Source organism: Ciconia boyciana, chromosome 8 (assembly GCF_034638445.1).
Source record: "Ciconia boyciana chromosome 8, ASM3463844v1, whole genome shotgun sequence".
Lineage (NCBI taxonomy): Eukaryota > Metazoa > Chordata > Aves > Ciconiiformes > Ciconiidae > Ciconia > Ciconia boyciana.
In genome coordinates this window covers 5,055,180-5,081,759 of record NC_132941.1, presented here as the reverse complement: position 1 = coordinate 5,081,759, position 26,580 = coordinate 5,055,180, and the positions used below count along the sequence as shown (strand labels likewise).

The 26,580-nt window shown below is 40.6% G+C and overlaps 3 protein-coding genes across 8 annotated transcripts in view; 1 reads left to right on the top strand and 2 right to left on the bottom strand.

Moving 5' to 3' along the window:
• The window catches only part of LOC140655649 (protein FAM169B-like), a 40,835-nt gene extending 39,430 nt beyond the window's left edge, over positions 1 to 1,405 (bottom strand). The window contains exon 1 of one of the 3 annotated variants that reach the window (XR_012043817.1): positions 140 to 675. Coding sequence is in view for 2 of the 3 variants with exons in the window: in XM_072870398.1 (XP_072726499.1) it covers positions 140 to 299 (160 nt within the window). In the remaining variant the exon portion in view is untranslated. The other 2 variants (XM_072870400.1, XM_072870398.1) reach the window with 2 other exon arrangements.
• On the top strand, positions 731 to 19,242 carry PGPEP1L (pyroglutamyl-peptidase I like). The gene is made up of 8 exons (XM_072870401.1): positions 731 to 921; positions 1,718 to 2,122; positions 4,992 to 5,099; positions 5,711 to 5,866; positions 8,491 to 8,543; positions 15,261 to 15,377; positions 15,881 to 16,110; positions 17,065 to 19,242. The coding sequence occupies exons 4-8, from the start codon at positions 5,833 to 5,835 to the stop codon at positions 17,249 to 17,251; spliced, it is 621 nt and encodes a 206-aa protein (XP_072726502.1). The 5' UTR covers positions 731 to 921; positions 1,718 to 2,122; positions 4,992 to 5,099; positions 5,711 to 5,832; the 3' UTR covers positions 17,252 to 19,242.
• Positions 18,960 to 26,580, bottom strand: part of IGF1R (insulin like growth factor 1 receptor) — a 196,899-nt gene continuing 189,278 nt past the window's right edge. For all 4 annotated transcript variants that reach the window (XM_072870393.1, XM_072870395.1, XM_072870396.1 and 1 more), the window contains exon 21: positions 18,960 to 26,580. In XM_072870393.1, coding sequence (XP_072726494.1) covers positions 26,214 to 26,580 — 367 coding nt within the window. In that variant the 3' untranslated portion in view covers positions 18,960 to 26,213.

The window sequence follows — 26,580 nt, the reverse complement described above, 5'->3', positions numbered from 1 at the left end:
AAACACACACGGGAAACAGGCGTTTGGAGATGAGCCTTTCACCAGCATCACCTGCCAAACCAAAGCTGACAGAAATCATCAGGCCAATCATCTCTGCTTCAGGACAGGTTTGGACTAGCCTAAAACCTGGAAGAGTTACCTGGACACCTGGGAAAAGGGCAAAAAACTCTGGAGCAGTCTGCTCTGGTTGACCCTGCTTTGTGCAGGGGGGTCGGACCGGACCATCTCCCCGTCAAGCCATCCTGTGAAAGCAGGGCGCTGGGAGCACGGCAATGAAGAGCCGAGGCTCGCCCGGTCATGACCGCAGGCGACTGAGCAAAGTTTTCCTGGAAAGGCCCGAGTGTTTTGCGGCGTTTTGGCCGCTTCTGCAAAGCCTAGCCGCGGTGCCGCGGGGAGCCCGCCATTTCGGCGCGGCGGGGGGACACGCCACGGGCTCCTCACAGAAGGCGCGGGCTGGCGCCGGCGGCGCCCCCGGACAGCCCGGGCGGGCGGTGCGTCAGCCAGGCACCGCCATCCAGCCTCTGCGGGTGGGCAGCCGGCCCGGCATGAGGGCAGAGCAGGAGGGAGGCGAAGCGAGCGGGGCGGCCGCCGTGAGGAGGCGGCGTGAGGGGAGAGACGGGGCAGGGACCGGCGGGGGGAGGAGGCCGGGCCGCGGGGGAGCTCCCGAGCGCTCTCCTTCCCCTCTTACCAGCGGCGGCTCTTCCTCCTCCCTCGGCCTCCATCACTTCCTCTGAGGCGGGCTCCCACCGCCGCGGCCCGCCCCCGCCCCGGACGGAGTGGCGGTGCGGCCCGGTCCCGCAGCCGTGGAGGGCGGGCCTGGAGGGGCGGGCCAGGGTTTGGCTGACAGGAAAAGCGGCCGTCGGAAGACGGGGATGGTGGTCGTGGGGCGGCTGGGGAAACAAGAGGACGGGGGAGGTGACGGTAAACAATCTGGCGAAGTTTCCGTAGGAGCGAAGGCTGGAGAGGCGAGGGGAGGCTGGCTGCAAGTTCCCGGCCGGCTAGCCGCAGGCTGAGAGGGCAGCCCTCGTCCTCCGCCGGCAAGGCCCGGCCTCTGGCAAGTTGCCAGCTCAGGAGCGCTTCTTAACTGACAAAACTCCGAACACAACTTCCAAAGTCTTCCTTTAAAAGGCCCAGAATGACAAACCATAGAGCTAACGCCAGTTTCTTTAAACTCGGGTGGCAAAGGAAGAAGGGTTAGGAGGGAAAATAAGTATGAAAGTGACATTTTTCTAGCATTCTTCAGCCATGTACTGCAGTGATCATCGTCAATGTGAAAGAGGCTTTTGGAAAACCTAGGCGAGCAGCCTGCTGTTTGTTATTACAAACCGTAAAATTGAGAGATAACAGATTAAAACGAACAAACAGTTGTCAAAATTAGAAAGTTGAATCCAGGTGTTGACTCCTGGGAGCCTTCCTACTGCAGGTGTACGATCGCTTAATTATTTCTAAAATAGCAGACACAAGTATCAACATAAAAGCCATGAAAAGTACATGGAATATGTTTGCACAGGAACAAACTTACCTTTGCACTTACACCATCCGGGAACACCACTGTGACCTGGGGACAAGGTTTCAAAACAGTGTCTTGAGTGCTTCACATTGCCTGTCAGCTCTATTGCCTGTCAGCACAGTGACCAACAACTCCTTAAGGTTGTTCCTCCTTTCAAATGGTTTAAAACACATACTAAAGTAGATTTCTATTTTCTTTCCTCAACAGGACAAAGCGAGCTCAGCCCATACACTGATGCTCTCAAAAAGCAGCTGTCACACAACCACGCTTTACAGCACATCAGTGGATTTCAGCACATTCTTGTGATCACTTGAAGCTTTGTACCGTCCACCACTCCCCGTGTCACGCTCAGCCCAGAGGTCTGGCTGTGTCATGGTCCAAGGCCTAGTTTGATGCAGCATTGCTGTGTGACCTTGCCAGAGTTTTACTGAGAAAATTGTTAAGCTATGAGAAAGTACGTGAGCTAAAGCCATGAAAGACAAGAAAGCCATGAAAGATAACTCAGTAATTATGAGGATCAGCCCATACCAACAAATGGGAGAGACCAACTTTCCCCAGTGTAGTGAAGAGATCCTGGCCAGCTAAGACTCATCAGTTTTCTTATCAGGAGCGGTAAGCATATTACTGTTTACCCTAGTAATCTGTTAGGCCTAGCTATCTATTTTGCATATTAGCTGATAAATAATTACTTAAATTGTGTGTATCCTGCTTGCAGAGTCTCTTTGTGCATGGTAAATGACATCTGAACAAAAGCAACCCATTGATCGTGAGTTGCATGCTCTCCTGCTAAAGTACTTTCTCCCTACATTAAAGTATTACAAACAATTAAAAAAATCTGTCCATACACAGAAGTTAGTCTTTGCTAATACTGCAAGACCACCAGAAATGAAATTATAACAGCCACCCAACCACTCGGCTACATTTAAATTATATACAATTTCCATTTTTTCCATTATTGCTAAGCACTGGGTATACACACCAACTGCAGAAGAACTAATATAAATAAGTCAACAACATAAATGTATAACACTTTCTATCCAAAAAAAGGTAAGTGAAATTGCTGTTACATTTTTCCATTTACTATTTCTGTGGAGTTTGTTGTAGAAGAGGTTGGTCCACAGGGCACAGTGAGCTTTACACTGAAATGTTTGTCTCCTCTCTTTCTGTGACATTGCATTCCATCTACCTAAAGACCAGCTTCGGTCTTTCCTGAGGATCATTTATTTTTATTAGAATAGAAAAGAAATATAGAGTGTTAGATCCTGAAATTTCTATTTAAAGACCCATTATAGTTTAATGTTAAATAGCATAACAGCTTGATTTCTCCCTCCTCTCATTAAATGTTGAACAGCTGAGATAAAAATTGGAATATATTAAACACTTCCACTTAGCAGTTTAAAACATTGGTCAGTGCCTGCCAATAACAAGAAATAAAAAAATCTATATGTAAGTAATAATAAAAGAGATAAAAATTAAAGAGCTGTTTCTAAATGAAGGGCCATATTCAGTTCTTATTGCCATCAGTACTAAAAAGCTATTCGAGCAGTGTTCTGGCAGTTCTGCAATGTGGCCAGAATGCATTTGCAGAAAATTTATTTTTCTCTTACTCAGCAGATACATTTTAAAATGTATCGGACAACTGTACAGAAAAATATTCAAGGTGATAACCAGGGCTTTCATAGTTGAGTTGCTTCCATTTTTTCTTTACCTCAAGATGAGTGCCATGCCAATCACATTTGTGTATAGCAAGAAGAAAAACAACCGGTGTTCAGCTGAGTCAGCTGTGTCTGTGACTTGCCTTCAAATATCCAGGGCTTGGTTTCTTAATTATGGATGGGAGATTAATTTGCACAGGCCTCAAATATCCAGTGACTTGGGTATCTATTGTTCTGGGCACATATACACGAGTGCTAATATTAAAGCTACAATCAGACTTTCACAAAAATTTCAAGAGTAGCTTTGACTTCAGCTGAAGAAATGTTAGAGGAAAGAAAAGGTTTCATTTCTGAATAAAATTCTGAGTAGAACTTAGGCCTAACCAGAAGATTTTATTATTCTTTTTTGAAGTTACTATATCCTTCATTTTCTGCTTGTTACAGAAATGTAATGCAGCTGCAATACATGCATTATTCCTCCAAGTATACTACCATGCACATAAAGCTTGGGAACAGAAGCAATCAATTAAATCAGTGCAAAAATGAATTTCAGTGAACTTCAGATTCCTGGTTTATTCAAACCATCAGCATTCCTCCCACATTTGCACAAGCATGTAACACTGGAAAGGTCTCGGAATCTTTACTACCAAATCAGCAAACCTCTCTTATGGAAAGGGACTAACTTAACTGTTGAAAACAATACTTAACTGATGAGTCATTAAAAAGTGTCTTAGGGTTTTTTCCCCCACAAATTTCTATCACCTTCTTCATAAAGGATTAGTGAAATAATCTTCCTTGGTCTATATTTTTTCTTCTCTCTTTTGCCAGTTGTGAAAACTTTGAAAACTAGTACTACAGTCCAAACAGACAATATCAGCTGTTTCAGAGTGTATGGATCTAACAGACTTACAGCTACGCTATGCAATATCTAATAAAATACCTAGTATTTTACAGCATTCAAGCAATACCCTTCGTATATATATCTATAAAGCACCTATAATGTCCCAAACAAAACACTTACATAATTTCTCATGAGGGAAATTAATTAAGCCACTATAGACCTTAAATCTTGCTTTATTCCTTGCATATGCTTTGTTCATTAGATCACCCTGTACTTAGATTTTTTTAATTATCAAGCTTTTTTTTTTTTAATAAAAAAGGCACAAATCGGAAATAACTATGAGAAGGCTGGTATGTCATTGTCCTGTTCAGTATCATGGGAAGAGTTTTACTAACTGGTCACACAGAAAAATTAATTGATAAAAATCTTAATTGATGTAGGAGAATGAAAAACTTTAGAACTTTAGATGTAATTCACTGATGTCAGTGGCAGATTTTGCCTTATTTAAAGCTGCAGAGAGTTCTGTGTTTACTGTATTAGCTGCTTCTTCAGCCTCAGCAGTTAGCAAAAGTTAGTTTTGCAAGCTGTATTAGTCAGGGGAAGAAATGGATGGTGGAATCAGGGTCTTTTTATTTAAAAGAATCCACAAATTTCTTTGTGTCTCAGCAGAGGAGGATTTAAATGACAGACACAGCTCATAGCTCCAAACCTCATTCAGCCACCACCCAATCCAAGAGATTTCTTCAGAGATTTTTTTTTTTCCTTAAGGTCTCACAATTACCAGCTCTCCTGAGATTATATAGTGGCTTTCTATTCTTAGCATGTTTCTCCCCTCCCTCTCTCTCTCTCTCACATGCACACACATACACTTCCTACTCAAAACAAGACCCAGCGAAACCCTCTGCCCACATAGTTATAATTCCCAAGAGAACTTTCATATGCTTTTGTTTTGGGCAGTGACAATGTGCATATGTTTTGATTTCAGGCCCCCTATTGGTTCTCATGCTTCAGTTTAATGAAGACAGACCAGCTATTAAATTCTCCAGTTTCGGCAAGCTATAACCCAGCTTCTAGAGTTCCTCTGACCTTGCAAGTTGAGTGAGATTTTTTTAACATGTTGCCTATTCAAGGATATTACTGAGTAAATGTTTTGGTTTAGCAAATACATACATTTTCCTATTGGTGTTTGGTTTTAAAAGTGTAAGGTGCTTGGACTCTTTTATAAAGAGCATGAGATAAAGATCAAGATTAGTAAGTTATCTCTGATCCATAGATAACTGCTATGAAGAGGAACAGCAAAGTTACCCAAGTTTTTTAAGTCAGTAAGAAAAAGTCTAAGAACAGTGGAAATGGACAGATATGTTTTTGTAGTTAAGTCATTCCTCACTATTAAAGTGAATTACAACTGTGCTAAAAATAGAATACCCACAGAGATATAATAAAATTGATTCAGTTAATTTTCTGTTTACTTGTACATAAACAAGTTTCTGATGAAAAATATTGCTGGATATTTTGCAAGAAGTTTCTTTAAGCCGTTCCTGTTCTTCCTAAATACTACTGCATGCCTGAAGAAAGGAAAAGAATTCTGGGGCAGTCCCAGTCAGTCAGCCGGTCAGTCAGACTTCTATCTTTAATACAGAGACATAACAATTTTTGCTTTGAATGTTACATGAATCACAAATCATCCCTGTCATGTGAATCCAGACACATCACAGTTTGAAGAAAAACAGGTGCCCCAAATGAAGAAGTTTGCCACAGATACATGAATTATAATACTGTTTGGAACTGAAAGACAACAAGATTTCACCTTCTGGAGCATAGATTTCATGGATTCAAATTCCAACACTGTGGTTGTAACTGGTAAGATTTTTATTTTATTCTTCTTTTAGCTAGAGACGGTATGCACACATGCTTGATCTTTGTCGTAAACAGTTCCCTAGAGGGAAAAACAGTAGCAAATGGTCATACTAACAATTCCAAACAGAAAATAACTTGCTGCTGTGCCTTCCTAAGAAAATCAGATGCATGTCAGAGGAAACAGACTGCAGTCTGCCCTCTTTACTGCCATCCAGTTTGGTTTGTTGTTCATTCTCTCCATGTTTTAATCTTTGTTGACATTCTCTCTGATCCAAACCACATAGCTCAAGGCAGTGCAGGCTAGTATTAGATAAAGCTTACCCAAAAGGAGCTCTGAAGCAAGAAAACCAGGTTGCATCACAATGTCACATAGTCAGTGTCCAGAATTAGAGCAACACATGGCAAGTTTCAGGGTCTCAGTTTCATGGCAAGGTAAGGGAGATTTAAACCGGAGATGCTGCCTCATCACTGCTAAACTAGACCATTAAATTTAAATATATCAAAGGAGCATGCCTGAACATGCAGAACAAGGGACCAAATTTGGCGTTTCTCTTGCTGGTTATAACTACTGCTGAATCACAGCGGCAGAACCACCAGCTAGAGACTTCTGAGCTTTAAAAGGTTAAAGCTCTTAAGGAATGCTGCTACACGCTATTCCTCGTTGCCACTGGCTCATCTAAAGGCAATCATTACACACATCTTGACATGCGAATTGCTGGATAATTTTCCACTGCAGGTCATCTGAGGACATAGGAATGAGGCTGAAGCTACATCAAAGAGATCTGCATCTTGCTGTTTTCAATTAAACACTTTTTTTAATAGCTGCAAGATGGGCAGAACTAGTTTGGCTTGCTCTAGACATAACTGCAGTTGAACTGAATGGGAGTGCAGAATAGAGCAAGAGATATTTGCTAACCTCTTAAAAGGCTAACAATCTGGTTCTCTCCTATGATATTTATGGCACATACCCTTGATGGGCACACTTCTTAGCACCTTATTAGTTTTCTCCTCCCCTTAGATAGCCATTTAGGTGCAGAAATCTACTTGTTCAAATAGTTTTAGACTAGTGTCTCCCATTAAAGACACAGGTGCATCTTTAAGCTACTACAGAGATTATCACAGCATGCTTCTGTCACATTTTCACCTGCTCATAATATAAACCTGCTGGCAGTGAGCCCAGTTTATTATATAGTGCCTAGAAATATTTAGCCAGTTAGCTCTCCAAGTTGTTGCGGGTATTTCAGTACTGTAAAGCTCTCTTACATTTAGTAATTTCTTTTCATAGAACAATTTTATCCTAAGCAGGAGTTTCTTATAGCCACCACTGAGATGCCTGTATTTCATTGTGAGCTATTTAATAACTTTACTATAATTCTACAGTTCTGCACACACATGTACAGAAACATGCACAACAACTACAGCTTCAAAATGGAGCAGGTGTCACTCTAATTTTGCTCTGAAAGCAGAATGGGGCTGGTGAGGTTTTATGTTCCCCATTAATGTGAAATGAGTACTACTTCCCCTGTTCCCTCCCCATAGTACAAACTTAAACCTGGGGAAAACATTGTCAAAAATATTAGCACCATCAAGCTTTTCATAAAGATAAAAGATTGAGCAGTTATGAAATAAGTATTAACAAATTAAGAAATGCTTAAAGTCTAGCATTAATTAAGCTATCATAAGCCTGCCTTTAGGCTTCATTGTCCCCACATACAAGTACCTTTCACTGTGCAAAATAGCAGTCATATGCTGTCAAGTATTTATTTGTCCATTTAAGGATTTTTAAATATTTAAGAGTTATAGCATTAAAACCATTTCACAAACTCATTTTCCTGCCACCCAGTATCTAAGACTTGGCAACACTCTGGATTGAGAACAGTAATTAAGATTAATAAAGATAGTGGGAGTTTTCCATCAAACTTTTTCATGACAAAATGCCCATCTAGCTCAAATTTTTTTTTTTTTTTTAATTTAAAAAAAGTCTTTCACAAAAGACGATGCATGAAATTAAATGTACTACTTTGGATTCAAAGAGTCCTTTTCCCTTTCCTCCTCTCTTTTCCTCTGGGGAAAAAATGAAGGTAGAGATGTTGCCCAGCACCACAAAAAGCACATTTGCCCTAACAGAAAACTTAAGTTTTCGTTACTTGGGATTAAAAAAAAAAATTACAAATGAAATAAAATTTTACTCTTTCAAACATTTTCATTAAACATGCATACCTTCATCTTCATGAGCTTTAACAGTAAGAATGGTACATTGACTGTGACCTGGGAGTATTTAATACCAGATCTTTTAGTAGTGGTATTTCTATGGTTGATGATCCTTGCCCAAAATAATCATTTACATGATCTGTCCTATTGGCTCCAGTATACTTACAGCTTCAGTTCAGGTTATCTCATATGTAACCCTTAACATGAATGAAGATTACAGGATTAGTTCTTATATCAGTGCCTATAAAAAATGAAAATACTATTCCCTTAAGTGTTATAAAGGCTAAATCCTATCTAAAAAACTCTACCTCCATAACAAAAAGTATGAAGATAAAGAACAAATATGTGTGTGCATACATGCCGGTACCTAAATTGCAGAGCAAGCACAGCTTAAAAGCACCTTTCTTTCTTTTCAGGTTTTGGTCCCTTTAGACAATACCTGGTTAATTCTAGCTGGGAAGCAGTGAAGGTAAGCATAAAAAAAAATGGAGGGAGGTGTTGTGTTTTGTGGAGATCCCAACACAACCTGTTTTCAGGCCTTCCATTGTGTTCAAGAAAGTTATTTCTCCTGACTCAAACAGAATTGTGCCTCATGGAGCAGACTCTCAACATGGAAGAAAGATGATAATTAAGCAGTGAAACATTATTTTATTTGCAATAATATTTTTTGTGCTATTTAAGCACTTAACAAAATATTATTCTTGATTTTTAAAAAGGATATTTTTTACCCACGGTGCCTTCTCTGCAACTGATGCATATGCCACAGGTTATCTCTGTCTTCAGTAACCAGATCATCTCATACCACAACTCATCTTATTCTGTCTGTGTGAGGCAATTTCCTTCTCATACAAGTGTAGCCTATTGAGTTCTTACTGCCTACTTTAGGAACACAAAACCAAAAGCATGCTAATTCTAAGTACGTGTTCCCATCTCAGCTTTGGCTTTCACTTTCAAATGACAGTGAAGTCTACAGTTAAAATTGAAAACAAGGTCATTCAGATTTCTTTCCCCTCCATAAACCTTGACTAGCTGTAACATGTCTAAGATGGAGTCTTGAAAATTCCTGCTTATTTCCTAAGTATGTGTATCAGAACAAGTTTAGCTGGGCGATACAAAGACGTGGTTTGGATACCTGGCTTTCAGCATAAACTTTTATGTTACGATTGTTTATTTTCAAATTATTGTTTGTGTGAACCCACACTTCTTGGACACACCAAAAATTTCCACAAATAGATTATTTTTCAGGAACAGGATCACTTGTTTTTAAAATATTATCTAAGTTTTAACAATACCGTAACTTCTCTCTTTAAATATGTCTTACAAAATAAATACCCAACCATTTTATGTAAGAGTACGTCTGCTACAATGAAATAATTTACTAGTTTGGTACTTTAGTACTCTACCTCAATCTAAAGTGTGAAAAGGTCATAGTATATATGTTCAAACAGTAGGAACAGCTGCAGAGATTTGCTGAGCATGTGTAAAAGTCACACGCAGGGTTCATTCTTTCTCCCTAGCGCAGACAATGGCCTTCCCTTGAGTTCAGTTACTCTCCTAAGGTATTTATGAACAGAGTTATTCTGAGAGGGTCTTTCACACACGTTCTTAGCAATTCCAAGGTAGACAGAAGGTTAACAATGAAATGTGAAACTAGCTGGGGAACAGTCAAGGTAGTAAAACTGAACTGGAAGATTGGTCCAATATCTGCAAGAAACAACAGATAATACTGGTAAAAATGGAAAGCAAGATATGTAAAACAAACTGAGGGGACTATGTTCTATTAGGGGGACTGGAATAAGCCCATAAATATTTAATTCTTCTGGACACTGAAATAAAAAAGGGAGCTGTAAGAAAGAATTAGTAGTGACAGAAAGATGGTGACCCTACAGGACTATAACCATATTACAAGGTTTGGTGACAGCTACTGAAGATCTGTCTTGAAAATGAAGCGCAGTCAAGCCAAAACAATTGAAAAACAAGGAGCTACATTTTTCCAAGGACCAAAGCTGTAGCAATTCCACCAACCTATACATATTTTCTATTCTAGCTTTGTTGGGTGAAGAATGCCAAGTGCCATTTGGTGTCTGGAAGAATAAATCTATGACCCACTCAAATTCATGAGGGATGTTATCCCTGTAGGCTAACGAGAAACAAAAATACTTCTGTGATACCTTTCCACACCCCAGTCATCACAGGAGACCCATAAATTATCTTAACTCCAACTTGACATGTGCCCTAAACCACAAATATTTGTCAGTTGACAATGTTCTTGCTCGTTATTTCCTGATTCCTACTGGTTCTAATTTTGGGTGCAAGATCATCCTCTTCTGGCTGAAAATAAAACATGTTCTTTATCTGCAAGCCAAACAGCCTAAAGCAAAAACGCACCGGTGAGATGAGTTTTCTGTAACAACGCCATGCACTGGCTACGCCAGGAAGCTGTTCTATAACAAGAGCTACAGCATTCCATCATGAAAACAGATGTCAGTCCTTGTGTATGGAGGAGAACAAATCCATTTCCCTCTGATGTGACACCCTCTGTGTGGAATTAATTTGTATTCATACTGGGGATGCTGCTTTGGTTTCCTATTCCCTGGCAAAGGTGGTTAATACAGACAATTCAGGGAAATTTGCTGCAAATCTGGAAGTACTTTGAATGCTGATAGGCTTCTCCATGCTAAATAGCAATCTCATGGTATTGTTCCATTGGCCTTGTTCACATGAGTAGCCCTATGGTCTTCAGGAAGCTTGTGTGCATATATTAAAGATAGCAAAATTTAGTATTTACATCTGGAAGTAATCCTGTCTTGGCTTTGGGGTTCCGGCATGGATCACTAAAGTGACATAATGCCCTCCTGCTAAGTCTCTTTTCTGAGAACCAAGCAAGAGTACACTCAAACTCATCCTCAAGAAAGTACTGAGCAGCCAGACCAGAGCTACTAAACATGATGGCTCAGGCTTAATGCCTTTGTAGCCTTATCCAGAGCTATCCTAATTACTACCTCAAGATGAACTGAGTTCTTATCAAAAGCCTGGATACTATGGCACCCTCAGTGATGGTGCAACGCTGATATATGTAATCTTAAGAGTTCACATCCCAGAAGGGTCCTCGCACTAAAAGCATCCAAAATCCTGTAAAATTACATGTAACAGGAGTTCCAGCATCCTAATTCTCAAAGCATAGCCTCGCCCTCCATGCTTTTTGGAACGCAGTCTTTGCCAAAGAGCAATGGCTTCACTTTTGTGAGCAATACTTGCTCTTACGCACAACTGCTTCCTTAAGATCCCTGTTACCAGCTTCTCCGTGAGATGCTGTTGCACTCTGCCTCGCTGATGGGATCTGCCCTTTTCATGAACCTCTTTTCTTGCTGTAAGAAGGATCAGAGGTTGATCCAGTGAGCACACAGCCCATTCCAATAGTTGCATCCCTTCTATACCCTCATCGGGCACTCAGAAAAATGGTTGTGTGATGTTCTCTTACAGATTAACTATTTACTGTTACCTTTTTGGTGAATGAGCGAATTTCTGTTTTCTGAAATTCCTAGGAATCGGATTATAAATGTTAATAAAACTCTCCAAATCTCTGTTTCTGCTGGTTTAGAGTATTTGTTCTGAATTCTTGGATTTCTTATTGATACTATCTAGCAGTGCATTGTCCTGCATTGCCTGTTTTATAATATGAAAATATAGTTTTCCAAGAATTTCTTTTGCATGAACCCAAGTTCTCATCACGGCACAAGATGACTCACACACAAGGCATTCATCAGCACTGCATCCACAGAGTTCTCATTCCTCAGCAAGTACCCTTCAAGTGTTCAGGGAAAAGGATAGTCAAATGCATCTGAAAGTACAGGTGAACCTGTCAATTCAGGGTCATCAAGAAAAGCTTCAGAGCTTTCATAGGTGCTGTCACATGGCCCCACACGGTTGTCTAGCACTAGAAAGACAGCTTCTCTTTTAGAAACCTGTCTCACTAAGTTTTTCATGGTTCTCGTAACTCCATTCACCTGAAATACCCTCCTAAAATACGCACGAAAGCTCCACCAGCAGCACTTTTAGCTCTTGAAGTGCAGGACATGCTCTCTAAAGGAAACCACCACCAAGTACTTACTCCACATTTGCTGACAGATCACACTGAATTACCATGATGTGTTAGTTCTTCAGCACCATATGGGACCCTCAGAATGCCAGATCCCCTGAATTATTTATTCCATATTACAGATTGACGGTCCCACCTCATAACCCTTGATCTGACCCTGTTTCTGTGTCTCTTCCAGAAACTCCTGTCTGACACTTGGCAGCTAAATAACCTACCAGGGCAGTCTACCATCAAGGTCAAAGTCCCCAGTTAATAGGGCGCAAATGTAAGTTGAGTGACAACATTCATAGTAATTAAACTGTTAGTGCAAAGAACAGGTCACATTTCCAACTGCTTCTGGGAACTATGTTTGCTATCGGGAGATGAGGATCAGATCTCTGAGTGCAGTTTTTCATCCTGACACTGACCACGTGGTCTTTGGAAATTTGTCATTTAATCTCTCTGTCTCTCTCCCTCTCTGCTTTAGTTTCATCATCTGTGAAACTAAGATGACATTGCTATTTAGTTCCTTAATTTCTGTTCTGGAACTTTCTTACACCCTTAAAGCTTTATCAAGGTATCTGCAGGATTAAAAAAACAAACAAACCAACCTGAACAACCAAAAAAAAAAAAAACCACTTTGTTGGCAACATACTTGTAGACTGACTGGGGCAACTGGTAACTTCTGGTTTTCTTCCTGCACCAACACGAGCCGTTCTGAATGCGGTTCACAAAATTAACACGTGCAGCCCCCTGCCCACCTCCCCCCTTCCTGGCAACCCAAATCAGAGAAAATTCAGGCAAACTCAGTGAAATCTTCTGGAGTTTTCTAGAAGTTCAAGATGCTTCTAACACCCTGTGTGACACGCAACCACCACATCTGAGCACAACTGTTCTGTGCAAATCACTTCTCTTTGGGGAGGGCTGTGTAGCAACACGGGCCAGAACTCCAGTGGACCGGGACTATGACCACAACTCACCAACAACTCAAGGTCATCAGCCGATAATGCTGGATTTCACTGCCCTTTTAGAAAAACTTACCAACAAAGAATCGTCATGCTTTCTTTTCAACCACTTCTCCCACAAAAAAAGTCCTCCAAAACTTTTGCCCTCCTTTGAAGTTGCCTTTGCTGTTTCAACTACAAAAGACGGGCACTTGTTTACTGAATTAACTCACCAGTGTGAGCTGTAGTTTCCAGATGCAGTCATCCTCCTCTAACCATCTTCAGTCTCTCACCTTAAACGCAAAAATGGTTTTGGTTAAGGCTGAGACTTGGCTCAGACAAGGAACCACCATTTTTTTCCTTCCATGTTTGCACAACATCTGGTCTAATGGGGTATAAGCCCATGGTTAGCATTCTTAGACAACAAAGTAATACACATTATTGACAACATGCTGAAATTGCTTAGGACACAGCAAACTATCTTCCTTTGACACAAATTCCCAGCCCTTTGCTATTGACCAGCTTCCGCTTTTGTCCTGCACAAAAGTATTTCTGCGTGTTTCTCTCATGACAAATGGTGACAACAGAACGTCAATCCAGAGAGCATGAGAGAACAGCCGAACAGCTTACTTCGGGTGTCCACATTCTGTACCAAAGTTACAGGCAGTTGACTCCTCTAAGCCTTACAGTTAAAAATGAAGAATCTCATTAAATGTTAAAATTATAAAGATGCTTTAGAAACGCAAATGCTAATTGTGAACCAGCTGGGGTTTTCTTTTTTGGAAGCTAAGACACAGTGCAGCATTCTTAAGCAAGATGATGCAATGGTCTCTCAAAGACTATCAGCACCCAGAGGAAAAAAGGCTGGCACTGTTCTCTAAATGTGTTTACTTCCCTGCAGGCATTGTTTCCTTGCTTGTGTCAAATAGTTTATTGAGCACAGCTAATCAATGTTTCCGCTGACAAGAAAATTGGAACAGTTTATATAGGAAGCCAGTGTTGAAGGGCAAATTTCCCAGTTAGCATGGCTTAGAACTGTGGGCCTCCTCCGCACGAGAATCCTTAGTGAGAAAGGAAAGCTTGAGAAAATAATGACATTTAATAAGAAGTTGCAGGTTTCTTGGGCTAATCACATACCTCTGCTGCTGACTTTTTGCCTGTGCCCCCCCTGAGAAACTTCACCTGGACCCTCCTTTGGTAGTGGTCTACTCAAATGCAACAGGCATTTTCAACCACCATTTTACTTTTCTGGGACAGAGCTTTCCATCTCAGATGTGTCCCTTCTGCATCCTGCCATTGCAGCCACCTACCTTCTACTTAGAGGCTTATGTTTGTTTGTTAGCCCTGTTCCACCAACAAAATAATTTCAAGTCATTTCCACATGACATTTATTCTCCAGACCATTTTCCAACCATCTGGCCAATCTGCTGCTTTGAAGGGCGCCTTTGTTTCTTTCACCTCAATCCTAGGCATAATTTTTGTTTCATTTGGGAAAAGGTCCCATGTGGAACTTCAACTCTACGTAAATGACAGAGAAATAACATCCCAGTAAGTGACATTTCCTTTCACTAAGGGCCCACATTCTAGACCAAGAGAGAAATGAATCCCATTCTAAATGTGACCTTCCTCATGTTGACAGTCACCTCCAGCCGAGCTGACCCGAGCCAGTTCAAGCCAGCAGATTGCATGTCACTTGAGTGGGCAGCTAATGTGAATTCTCCCTCATTTGTGTCTCTTGATAGTGCAGGTTTATCTACTAGATCTTTCAGAGGAACAGCTCTTACCTGTATCAGAGCCTATTTAGATGCTTTCAAGTGCGGACCCTTTCTGAGAGATCCTGTGTTTCATGGTTCCCCATGGACCAGTCCCTAAGGAATAACTGCTCCCACCCATTGGAGACTGAGCATCCCTTTGGAAAACACAACAATGGCTTCACACAGACGTGACATTAGGAAATCAGTTAGCACATTTTAGTCTCTTTCAGTTCAAAATGGGAGAGCTACCACAAGACAACTGAACCTCACTGCAGACCCATGTTTAGGAACCATGGGCTTAGACAGCATTGCTCTTCCATGTTTTCTAAGTTGGATCAGCCTGATTTCTTTATCACAGTCTGAGAAGTCCAATGCTCTTACAAGTCCACGGTGGCTTTTTGCATATGTAGGAGCTGTCCAAGAGAGGCCTTGGTAAAAACATAGATCTGCGCGTCATGCAGCTGCCGGTGGTTTACCAAAAAGCAAAGGAGCAAGTCTTCAAGATATGGACAACTCTTCAGCCACTGGTGAGTAATCAGAAAGTTACACAATTTTCCCCCTTCATTTATGAATATTATTATTCTGAGTGGATCTTTAAAAAGATCTCCAAAAGAGTATTGCACAATATGTGCATCAGACTACTCTGGAAAGTGACCATTACAACTGTGATAAAGGTTTCAAGCTGAAATTTGGAGCACATGATCATTAACATGCTGCTTTAACCCCGTGCTATTTAAACAGCCTAACTGCACACTGAACAAAGGAAAAAAAAAAATACACCATAAATTGCAAAAAAGGTACTGCAGCTCTGAAGTCCTGAGCTGACTAGACACAACAAAACCAAACTAAAGCACAATTTTGTTCTCACTTACAATCTCTTATCGAAGTTTTCTTTAGGTATGAGCTACAGCAAGACTCCCTACCTTGAAGCTAGTATTTCACATAATGCTTGGCACTATTGTATTACAGGTTTTTTAAAAACAGGTCTCATTTTTAATTTCCTGTTATTCACTCTGGTGGGAAAAAACAGCTTACTGTTCATGTTGGGCTGGCTTCATCCGCCAAAGCAATCATCATCCTTGAGCAGTGTGGGAAGAACAAAGGCTACCAAGAGATGGATGCTTGTGGTTTTCACCCAGAAGGTGGCTGTTGCATGCTAGATGGCCCGGAAAAGATTGAATCTACAATTAATATGACGACTCTCTGGAAAAACATTTCAGTGGAAGGGATTGATATAATCTTTTCCAGAGATGCGGGAAGGTAAGCATTGCATATTGGGGTCTCACATTAAAAGCAGAAGTAACTCAATCAGCTCATTTAACCTTGAAGAATCTTTGCAATGACTTTTCCTCCAACCAAAATCACTTAGAAGCAAAGTCTTCAGAGGGGCACAAGTATGACATTGGGATAACTTTAAATTGTATGTAAAGCAGCCTTCATGAAAAACTACAGCCATTTTTCCATGGATTTCTAAATTCCAAAAGAAACAAGTTTCAACATAGCAACCCTGTGATTAACAATCCCAGTAAACCTGAGCTATTAAGAGAGTCTGAAAGCAATACTGACTAGTAGCAGATTTTAATCTATTTTTCCCAACTGGGAGGGATACAAAATGTAAATACATACACTGAAGAACAGAGCAATTACAGGTACCTTTAGAATGATGTCTGTGATCTCATTATGTGTTTCAGTAGTACTGAAGCAATTTTCTATTATGCTAGTCTTCATTTAAAAGGAAAACACAGAAAACAGAAAATTATCTCATTTTTTAAAAATAAAAATCAGCTAATTTTGGCCTTTAATTTCAGGATTTGCACCTGCAAGTTAAAAGGTAAGGTGATAAGAAAAAAACTCTCCAGAAAGTGAGACTGAATGACTTACACAAAACCTGTATTACATGGCTGTAGTTCCAGTGGCTGTGTTACCTTTCCCATCTCACATAGCTTTCAGAAGCCTAGAAAACAGTGCATGTCTTGTGATTTTTTTATTTAAAGTTCCTTCTGGGTGGGTGTCTGAGAAACCAAACCATCAGATAAGGAACATTTGTTTCTCAAACTTGTTTTATTTCAGCATTTCCTTTATTCACTAAGCAAATGTCTTTAATAATTTCATAAACCAAATCTGGTTTGGCTACTTAAAGAACATTTAAATTTAATCAAAGTTTAGTGTTCCTTAATTCAGGTTTCTGGCTTTGTTTTGTTCTTAATATTGCAGGTATATCTGTGATTACACCTACTACACTTCTCTGTATTATGGCAACGGAAGAGCAGCTTTCATCCATGTGCCTCCATTATCCACATCGGTAACAGCAGACTTTCTAGGAAAAGCATTACAGACAATTATCTTAGAAATGTTAAAACAGTGTGGGGAAGAGAGAGAGAAAGATGCATCATACAAGTAAAAAATGAGGATTTCTTAGAGTGCAATTCCTTACTCTCTTAAATGAAGCAAATCTAAAGATAGTTAAAAACCTTACACAAAGGATTTTATACTCCATGTTAGTTTCAGTGAAATTTCCTTACAAAACCCCAACAACTGTTTCGATCTCTCTTTGGTGTAAAAAGCTTGACAGGAAAAACAAAAGATTGGCAGTCTGTATTGCTAACAACGATAAGGTTGCTTCAGATTTAAGAAAGCGTGAAACTGGACTTAAAACATTTTAAATGCTTAATCCTAGTTCCAATGGTTGCTGAACCAAGATGGTTGCTTACAGCCGTAAGGAGATTCAGCACTGGATGGATGTAACAGAGGTCCCCCGCAGCCCCTGTCCAAGTCGAGAGAGAGTTCAGCCATGCAAAGTGCCCACATAAAAAATGTAAATATGGGGGAAAACAAAACACACGTAGGAATCCTGTTATGTGAAGTTTTATAATTATCTCTTAGTGACCTGATCTGCATGCTGGTTTCCACATCAGAAATGGGCAACGAACCTAGGGTGACTTAAAAGAAAGTAAACAAAAGCCTGGAATCCAGCAGGAACTGTAGTGCTAGTAGTAATTTGGGTTTCAACTGCCCAAAAACGTCCCTTACCCAAATGCTCAGTGCCTGTCCCAAAGGAAAACACTGTAGTCCTTCCACAGAGCACAGCACAAAGACCTGTTCAACTTTCAGTAGAACAGGTCACGCCTATTCAGGGACTTAGGCATCAAAATCAAAACGCTAACTTGCCCTAAGAAAGGCAATCGTTGAAGCACTGTGCTGCGGCACATTCTGTTACTTACAAAACAGGAACAAAATGAGATCCCAAATTGTAAAACTTGGCATCGGACAGTGACACATCACTTCTGTGCTTCCCCCCTGCCAAGCCAGGCTCCTCCACATCTCAAACACAGCTATATACAGAAGGACTGCGCCTAGAAAGCTGGGTATGACAGAGGTTTACAGCACTTGCCCTTCAGCACACAGGGAATGTCAACACACGCTTTCCTTGATAATCTTGCTAGTACCACAACAGACAAGGATGAGATAAAATTAGCACGTATTTTTCAAAAAGAGTCACTAGAAAAGGACAGCAGCAGCTTAATGTGGACACCTGGGATTTCTCCAAGGGAAACAAAAGCCCGTTCCTCAAGCATAATGTCAGTAAAAAGGACAACAGACAAACCCAACCGCACAGACAGCCGATGAAGCTTTGGGCCACCATCGTGCCTTATTTCAGTCAACACTTTGATGGCAAGAGTCAGAGGAACTGGAAACGCCAAGACAATTCAAGTCTTCTTGCCATTGTCTTTTCCGATGACTGTTACAGAAAACCAATAACCATGTGCTGGATAGCTGAATGCCTCATCTATGGATTGCTGCAAGGGTAAATAAGCAGGTTTTCTTCAAATAAATAAATAAAAACGCTTACCTTGTACAAAGGAACTACCTACTGCAAAACAGGACTCAAAGACCCACTGAAAAACGGTCCACAAGCTTGGTGTCAGCAGATGAAAATACTTCTGATTTCAACGCAACATACCGGCAGCACTGACCTCCACTAAGATTTATCCAGAGTAGCTCAACGATATGCAGCCAAAAAGGGCAGAAGAAAAACAGAGATTTACTCTGAGCTTTCTAACCTGTACTTGCTTCGCATAAGGAGCAACAAATTGAGAAACAAGCAAATGCATACAGAATTCTTTTATTTAACTTAAATCATGTAGTACTGAAACTACTAGAAAAAAGCAGAGTAAGAGAAACTAAAGGAGCCTTAGCTTCAGCCATTCAAAATAGACAAAGTTTCTTCTTTTCATAATGTAAAGAATCCCGAGTATATCGCAATAACAGGAATAAATTCTTACAACAGAATATACAAAAACATTTTGAAATTTTTTTTAATCTACTGATTCATTTTAATATAAACACAGGAATTTCTTTAGGAATAATTTATACACAGCAAGTCTTTCTATGTAATAAATTGGCCATGTTATTGTTTAATTTTCTCTTAAAAAAATTTAAACAAGAAAAATTGGAAAATGTTGTATTTGCAACTGCATCCATTCCTTAGCACTTTCTAGTTTTGTTTTTGTCCCAGAGGTAGACAAACTCTGGCCAATCCTTTCATCTCAAACCTCACTGGTTCAGAAAACAGAAGAGCTGATTTTTAAACAGTATCTAAATCATCAGAACCCTTCAGCACTGTGGTGAGTCAAATTTGGGGGGAGCGAGGGGGAAGGGATCTTCAAGATTCTTAAATAAAAATAAATAGGGACCCTGCCTTGCTCATTTCAACAAAGCTTCAAATGGTGCTCAATGTCTTTAGAGGCTGCATACAAACTTTTAAAGTGATAAGAAATCTGCAAATAGTTCTTCAATAGTAATTATGAAAACCGTCTTCCCTCTTTCTCTTACGCAGGCACATCCTTCAAACCACATGGCCACCGTAAAGCAGGTACTGAACAGCACAAGTGAGACTGGGTAGCAGCAAAACCCGTTCTGTTTCCCCGACCAGTGAGGTTCGTGTAATCCACTAAGTTAACTGCCCTAGACAGTAAAGTGAAATGACCAGTTAAGATGATCCCACCCCAACCAGAGGGCTCTGGAAGACCAGGATACTGAAGATACAGAACATTTCCCCAACTTCTTTACTCGTTCGCTGTATACTGGGACACAAAGCTTGGGCGGGTAGGGGGAGAGGGACACGCCATGAATTGGACACGTTAGCGATCCTTTTTGGCATATTGTAAAGCTAGCTAGTAAACTGGTACCATCAAAAAAACCTGATCACATACAGACACACCCATACACAGACACAGAAAAGTGCCCTTAACTTATATTTTAGGCATTTATAAACTACAAACATTTTATAAAATTATTCTATGTACTTACAAAATGCAATGAAACATTTAATTAGTTCTTGTAAACCAGATCTTCGTCAACTGACTACCCGTAATCTACTGGACTTAAAGCCCTATTGAAAATGCTAATGGATTACTAATCAACGAAACGCATACAAAAAAAAAAAAAAAAGATGAACGCACACGCATATGCACACACACAAACTAGTGATAGTCTTAAGGTACTTGCAAAACAGACCAACTGTAAGTTGAGACTGATTCATACAGACCAACGATAACAACGGTTGAGCTCCTGGCAATAAATTCACCACTCCAGCTGGGAAGTCCAGAGCTTTATTTACAAGTACCAACGATCAGAATTGTGACACCTGAGCTCCAATGCTGCCCCACATACCAAGCTCAGGAAACTACCTCAAACTTCTGCTCAAGCCCCGTGTCTTTGTAAACACCCATTTCCATACCCTTTGTTTTCATGTGTCTCCACGCAAACATTTCTCGATTCTCATTTACCTGGCTGCGCTCAATTTCAGAGGCCGTTCATTGTCTCTGAGCAACCAGTTTCTGAACTGAGGCACCCTTTGAAGCCCTCCTGCCTGTCTGTAGTTCTGTATCTTCAGCACCCCTGGCCACTAGTGTTGTTTCTACGCATCATTCTTAAATTCTTGTCTGCACAACTACTCACGGGTTAAGTTGCAATATCTGGCTTTTATCACTGGTTAGTAAGGAGTGGATCCCTTGCACCTTCCTCCACTGTTCTTCAGCCCAGTGATTAAATACACGGTTGACAAACAAAATAACAGGAAACAAGTGTTATTTGTACTAATGGAATGAAAAGGGTTTAAATATATATATCTATATTATAGATATACATATGCAGATATATATATGTATATATAGATATATATGTATGGAGTTACACCAACAATACGAGTGTTGTTCACTTAGACTCAGATTGTACCAAACACCCCTCAGCAGTTCCCAGAGGATCTGACAGCAGTTCCATCTGGTGACCAGTCGTCCTGGGCAAACTGGGCTTTCTTTCCTTTGTTTTTAAAGACCAAGAGGAGCATCGGTGCGAACATGCCTAGAATCATACATCACTTAGAACCAGCTTTAAAGAGCAGAGGCATCACGCTGAGAAAGACTTGGTGCACGCAGGCTGGCCTCACACTTTCCATCACGCTCGGCTTCTGCGTCTAGTTCATCGCTCCCCCAAAAGAGCACCTTATTCAGTACCACACACTTCTGTGTTTATGTAGGAGCCACGTTCCTGTGCAACCAAACCACCTTCTGTGCCACCGAGCAGCTTTTAAACACGAGTCAGGTGAGAACAATGGCCGAGCACTAAAAACAAAGCCGCCTGCTCCCCGCAGCGATGCCAATTTGCTACCCTACTGCATTAAAACATCTTGGTACCATTTGTCAAAATGCCGGTTGTCAGGTCTGAGTGGGCTTTTGGTTTTAATTTATAAACAAACTGGATTACTTTAACTTTATTCAAACATAGCTGAAGTTCTAAATAAATCTGCCATACCAGACAAGCCAGTGGTCTCAGGGAAGAACAACATTACAAACCATATTATGACTCTATCAAGCCAACATTAATTCTCAGTTGTTCACATGCACAAACAACTTGATTTACTGTCCAAGGGAAGTCCGCATGAAAAACCCATGTGAATAAAGCTATTCAAAATGCACAAAACGCAACAACAAAAAAAAAGCTATGGAAACAAACAGAACAAAAAAGGAATTAAGCTTGAATTGCAAACACAGAACGCAATGGTATCATGAAGGTGGTTTGGTCCAGGAGAGCTGACTGTCATCACGCACGCGTACGTGACGTCACATAACTGTCTTCTACTGAAGAGCTTTTTGAAATGTTTATCGTGATGGGTGCTACGTCATTAGTGTTTCTTCCTAATGCATTTTAAAACCACCTACGTACAATTATAAAAACCAGTAACTTGGACAGTTTTAACAAAACCCTCCTAGCCAGCTGAAAGATCTGAGGATCTCCAGTTGTGGTAATCAATATGTGCAAGAGAGGGGAACAGCCACTGCACCAAAAGGTCACTGGAACCTATGAAAAAATGGAAAACCAAACCAACCTAGTAAAAACTTCAAATTTTGCTGGTTTCTCAGGGCTAGAGCGAAACGCTCCCTCCAAAGACAAACTCTGTAGTACTTAACCACAGCGCTGTGTATTCAAGAGGCCGTGTACAACTCAAAGTAGCCAAGCACCACATTATTCAGATACCACAACCAACACCTGCATGAACAGCTGCCAGAGCTGGAAAAAGAGAAACATTATCCATCAAGTTGACGGCAAGCTCGTGTTAGTCCTGTGTGCTTGTAAACCAGTTACACGCTGTCAGAGGGCAGTTAAAATTTGATGGCTGGTCCATCAGAATCCACAGTTATGAAGCATGTAAATGGGGGAATAAAAGGGAACTGGATTTTTACTGGCACGTTAAAAGAAATCAATTCAATGTTAGTTTTGAGAAAAACATCAGTGCTCTCACCAAACAGAAGCAGCAAAGATCCAAAGCTGTAAACTCGATGTAGTAGTATCATCAGGCAGCCTGTGACAGGTTTTTTCACTGATTTTTTGGTCAAGAAAGCAATGCTATTGCTGTACGAGCCAATTTATTTTTAGGTGCCGATTCAGCCAAACGTCTTTTTGGTGCTTGTGGCATCTGAGGGAAAACTGGCAGGAACGACTTAGCCCATTCTACAGGACAAACAGAAAGACCATCTCCTTTACTCTAGCAATTCCCCTGGACCTTCAAACATTGTAAACAATTGATTTCTGTAACAGATTTCATCAAATACTCATAATTTGAAGTCCTCGCATCAGGTCAGCTATGTCTCCGCTCATCTAAACACGCAGCATTTTGTTGCTGACCTGAGGACTGCCGTGACAGCACATTAAAAAGCCTGCATGTTTCCTTAACGAATGGTCACCCTAAGTCAGACAACTCTCGGATTTCTCCTCACAAAAATGAATCTGAACCAAAAAATTGGAGAAACTCCTTGGAATTGAGGCAAATATTCTGAAGTGACCCTTTGTGACAGGCAGTGACTGTTCCCCTCCAGAACCTAGAGCATGTGGTATATGGAGTGAGAGGTTACCAGTATCAACGGCATTTATTGGCTGCTGAGAAATGTGAGATGTATTTTTTGTATATACACACATATAAAAAAATAAGAGTGAGGTAGATAAAAGTTTGAAAAAAATCAAAAACTGTCCCCCTGTCATACTCCAAAACCCTTATTCTCAGTATTTAAATTTATTATGGGGCATCTCTACAGTGATTTAAACTGATATCACAAAAATAAATAAAAAATCCTACATAGAATACCTTCTTAATTAACTTTTTTGTCTTTTTCATTTTTAAAAGGGAAAAATAACTATGGGACAGAGGCAAGAGAAGATAATGGGACCTAAACTACACAAGCAAAAAGCACTACAAACTTTTTAAAATCTCCAGTCAAAACTAGCAATCAGTATATTTTAATTCTTTGTTCTTACTCAAAAGATTTAAACATTTCCATCCCAGAACCACCTCTTCACTGCCATCATTTGGTTGGATCAGTGCTAAACAAAGGCTTAGATGCTGTAACTAATGTAAGATGAGCAACTGGTATGACTCCTTGGTTGGAGACTTTCTGATGGCCCCCTCCTCCCCCTTTCACCAAGGCTTCTGCAACTGAACAAACAAGCTTACTCATTTTCTTTTGTTCTGAGGTTTGGTCTATGATTTAAGCAACAAGCTTGTACTTGTAGAGGTTTCCATAGCTGCCAACACTTAACTGTTTGCTAGCCGAGCCACTGGCCCCAGCTACATGCTTTCCACCCAGCCCCATGGAAATGGCATGGTGGGTTTGGTTGGTTTTTTTTAACCAGGGGTGCAAAGTGCAGCCCAGGGCGCCCTCCACAAGGGCTTCCTCATTAGGAAGGCGAAGAGCTGGGGTTTGCTGGAGCCAGGTGTACAATGGTCACCCTAAGAATGCCTGGCATCACCAGCTGCAACTGGTATAACTCTTGTTCACGGGGTGGAAGGGTTAAAATAGTCTTTTTAAAAATCAGTGACCCAAAAGCCTGGTGTCTGCTGTTGTACCCAACAAACAAAAAAAAAATATATATATATGTGTCTGTGTCTGTGTGGGGAGTGTGTGTGGGGATGGGTGGGTGGATGTGTGCCACAACCAAAACAAGCGGGGAGGGAAGGAGGGGTGGGACCCTTGTACAACAATGAATATAAACACTGAACAAGAATGTACTAAACATTTAACCTTTTTTTCTGACCTGAGTTTGTATCATGCCTTGCACTGTAAGAGACTCGCATGCTGTCTGGGCAGAGGTTAGTGGGAAGGAAGGAAAACCGGGGTTTAAAAACACCACACCACAGCACTGCTAGAGTGTGTCCGTGCAGGGTGTCCCTTCTTTCTCCACATCCCCTTCAAAAGCCCTGTAGCCCACACAGCCAAGATGTTGTAAAACAACTAATGGAGAGGAGAGGAAAGGAGAGAAAAAAAAAAAAAAAAAAAAAGAGGAAATGTATTTATAAAAAGGCATTAAACAGTTCATGGCAAATCATATGAAAGGTATCAGTTACTGGGAAGGAAGAAGTAAAAGTTACACACTATAGTACAAAGCATAAGAAAATTTGTTGAAGTGGGAGGGAAGGGAAGGGAAGGAGGGCAGACCTGAAGGTTTTCATAGATTAAATCCACAAAGATAAAGAACAAAAAAAATAGCAGCTTTTTTCTGTACAGACATATAGATGAGTATCTGAACCGTAAAAAAGTTATAAAAGTGACACAAAAGACAATGTGTATGCAAATGATCCATGGTCTAACATAGAACTGCAAGACCCTTCGAGAAGTCTTAATAATAAAGAGAAAAGGTCAACAAAGCATCATATACTTGAATCCGGTTACTGCTTTTTTTTGTCTTCTCCAATTTATGTTTCTAGGTGTTTTTTTCCTTGCAAGCCTGTGAAGGAAGGCAGGCTGCAACGATGGAGATCTCTGCCGGTTATTTTCATGTTTTTCATGTTTCATTTTTGGCGTGCGGTTGACTTTTTTTGTACGAAATGCATATGTTTATTTAGCTCACCACTGCCAGTTTTGTCCAGAATTCATTGGGATGGGGACAGGGGTGGAGGGAGGGTTGTTTCTTTACCCCATCCCTTTTATCTTCTCCATCACAAGAAAAAAAAAATGATCACATTTTGTCCAGTTTTGAAAAAAGATCTAGACAATTTGATTTTTTTTTTTAATTTTTTTTTTTTTTAAATACCAGTGTATGATTGAATAGAATGTATTGGTCAGGATCTCTTTTAAACAGAGCAGTTGATTACTGTGCTCCTTCCATGCCTACAAAAAAAAAACAAAAACAAAAAACAAAGAGTTCAGGTTTTTTGGCAAAATTTGGCAGCGTTGAAAATGGTAACAACCTTGGACGAATGATGGCCCTTTTTTATTCTTTTATGTGTTCCTAAAAAGATTAGAGAGCAACATTAAAAATCCAGTCTTTTTAAATTTTTTTTTGTGTTTTTTTTGTTTGTTTTTTGTTTGTTTGTTTGTTTGTTTTTTTTATAAAGACCTACAGTGTTAGGCAGGTGCTTGCAAGGGTATCGGGGAGCCACCTGGCCTGCGATATCTTTGATCTGATAAAAGTGCTGTACGGTTGAACTTGCACGCAGATATGTTTCCCATTATGAAGCAAAGAGAGAGACAGAAAGAAAGAGAAAGAAGAGAGAGGAGAGAGGAGAGAGAGAGAGACATCAGATCTCAAGTTTTCTGTTGCTATTAAGTGTTAACATTAGAGTTTTAAAAGGCCAACTGTGTGCCCCATGAATGGAGTCCTTTACTGAAACAAACATCTGCTTGCATATTGAAAAAAGAAAAATACGATAACTTGTTTACTGAAAAAAGGGTTCTCCCAAGTGCAGCTATGGCAGTTCTGAAGATCCACTGAGGTACAGTAGGCTTTTGAATATATTGTAATTTTCTTTCTTTCTTCCCCCAATGCATGTGTTTTTCTGTTTCATTTCTGTGAGATTCTGGTTCTAAGGATCAGCAGGCCGAAGACTGGGGCAACGGTAAGGCCCTCTCATTCTTGCGTCCCCCGTTCATGTGTGCGTACGGCTGTCTCTCCTCGAAGCTGGCCCGAAGGACCACCACGCCTGGGCCGTTCTCAGCTTTGTGTCCTGAGTGCTTGTCAGTGGGTTGGAGGGTGGAGGAGGGATCTAAAGGAATGCTCTCCATGTTTTCAGTCTCCAGATCAAGCTCCTCTGTATCCGGAGGCTTATTCTCTTCACTGTAGAAGAAGGAGACCTCTTTGAATGCTGGATCCAGCTCGTCTTTAATGCTACCGATTATTTCCAGGAAGGAGGGCCTCATTTTCGGATTGTACTGCCAGCACATGCGCATCAATTCAAAC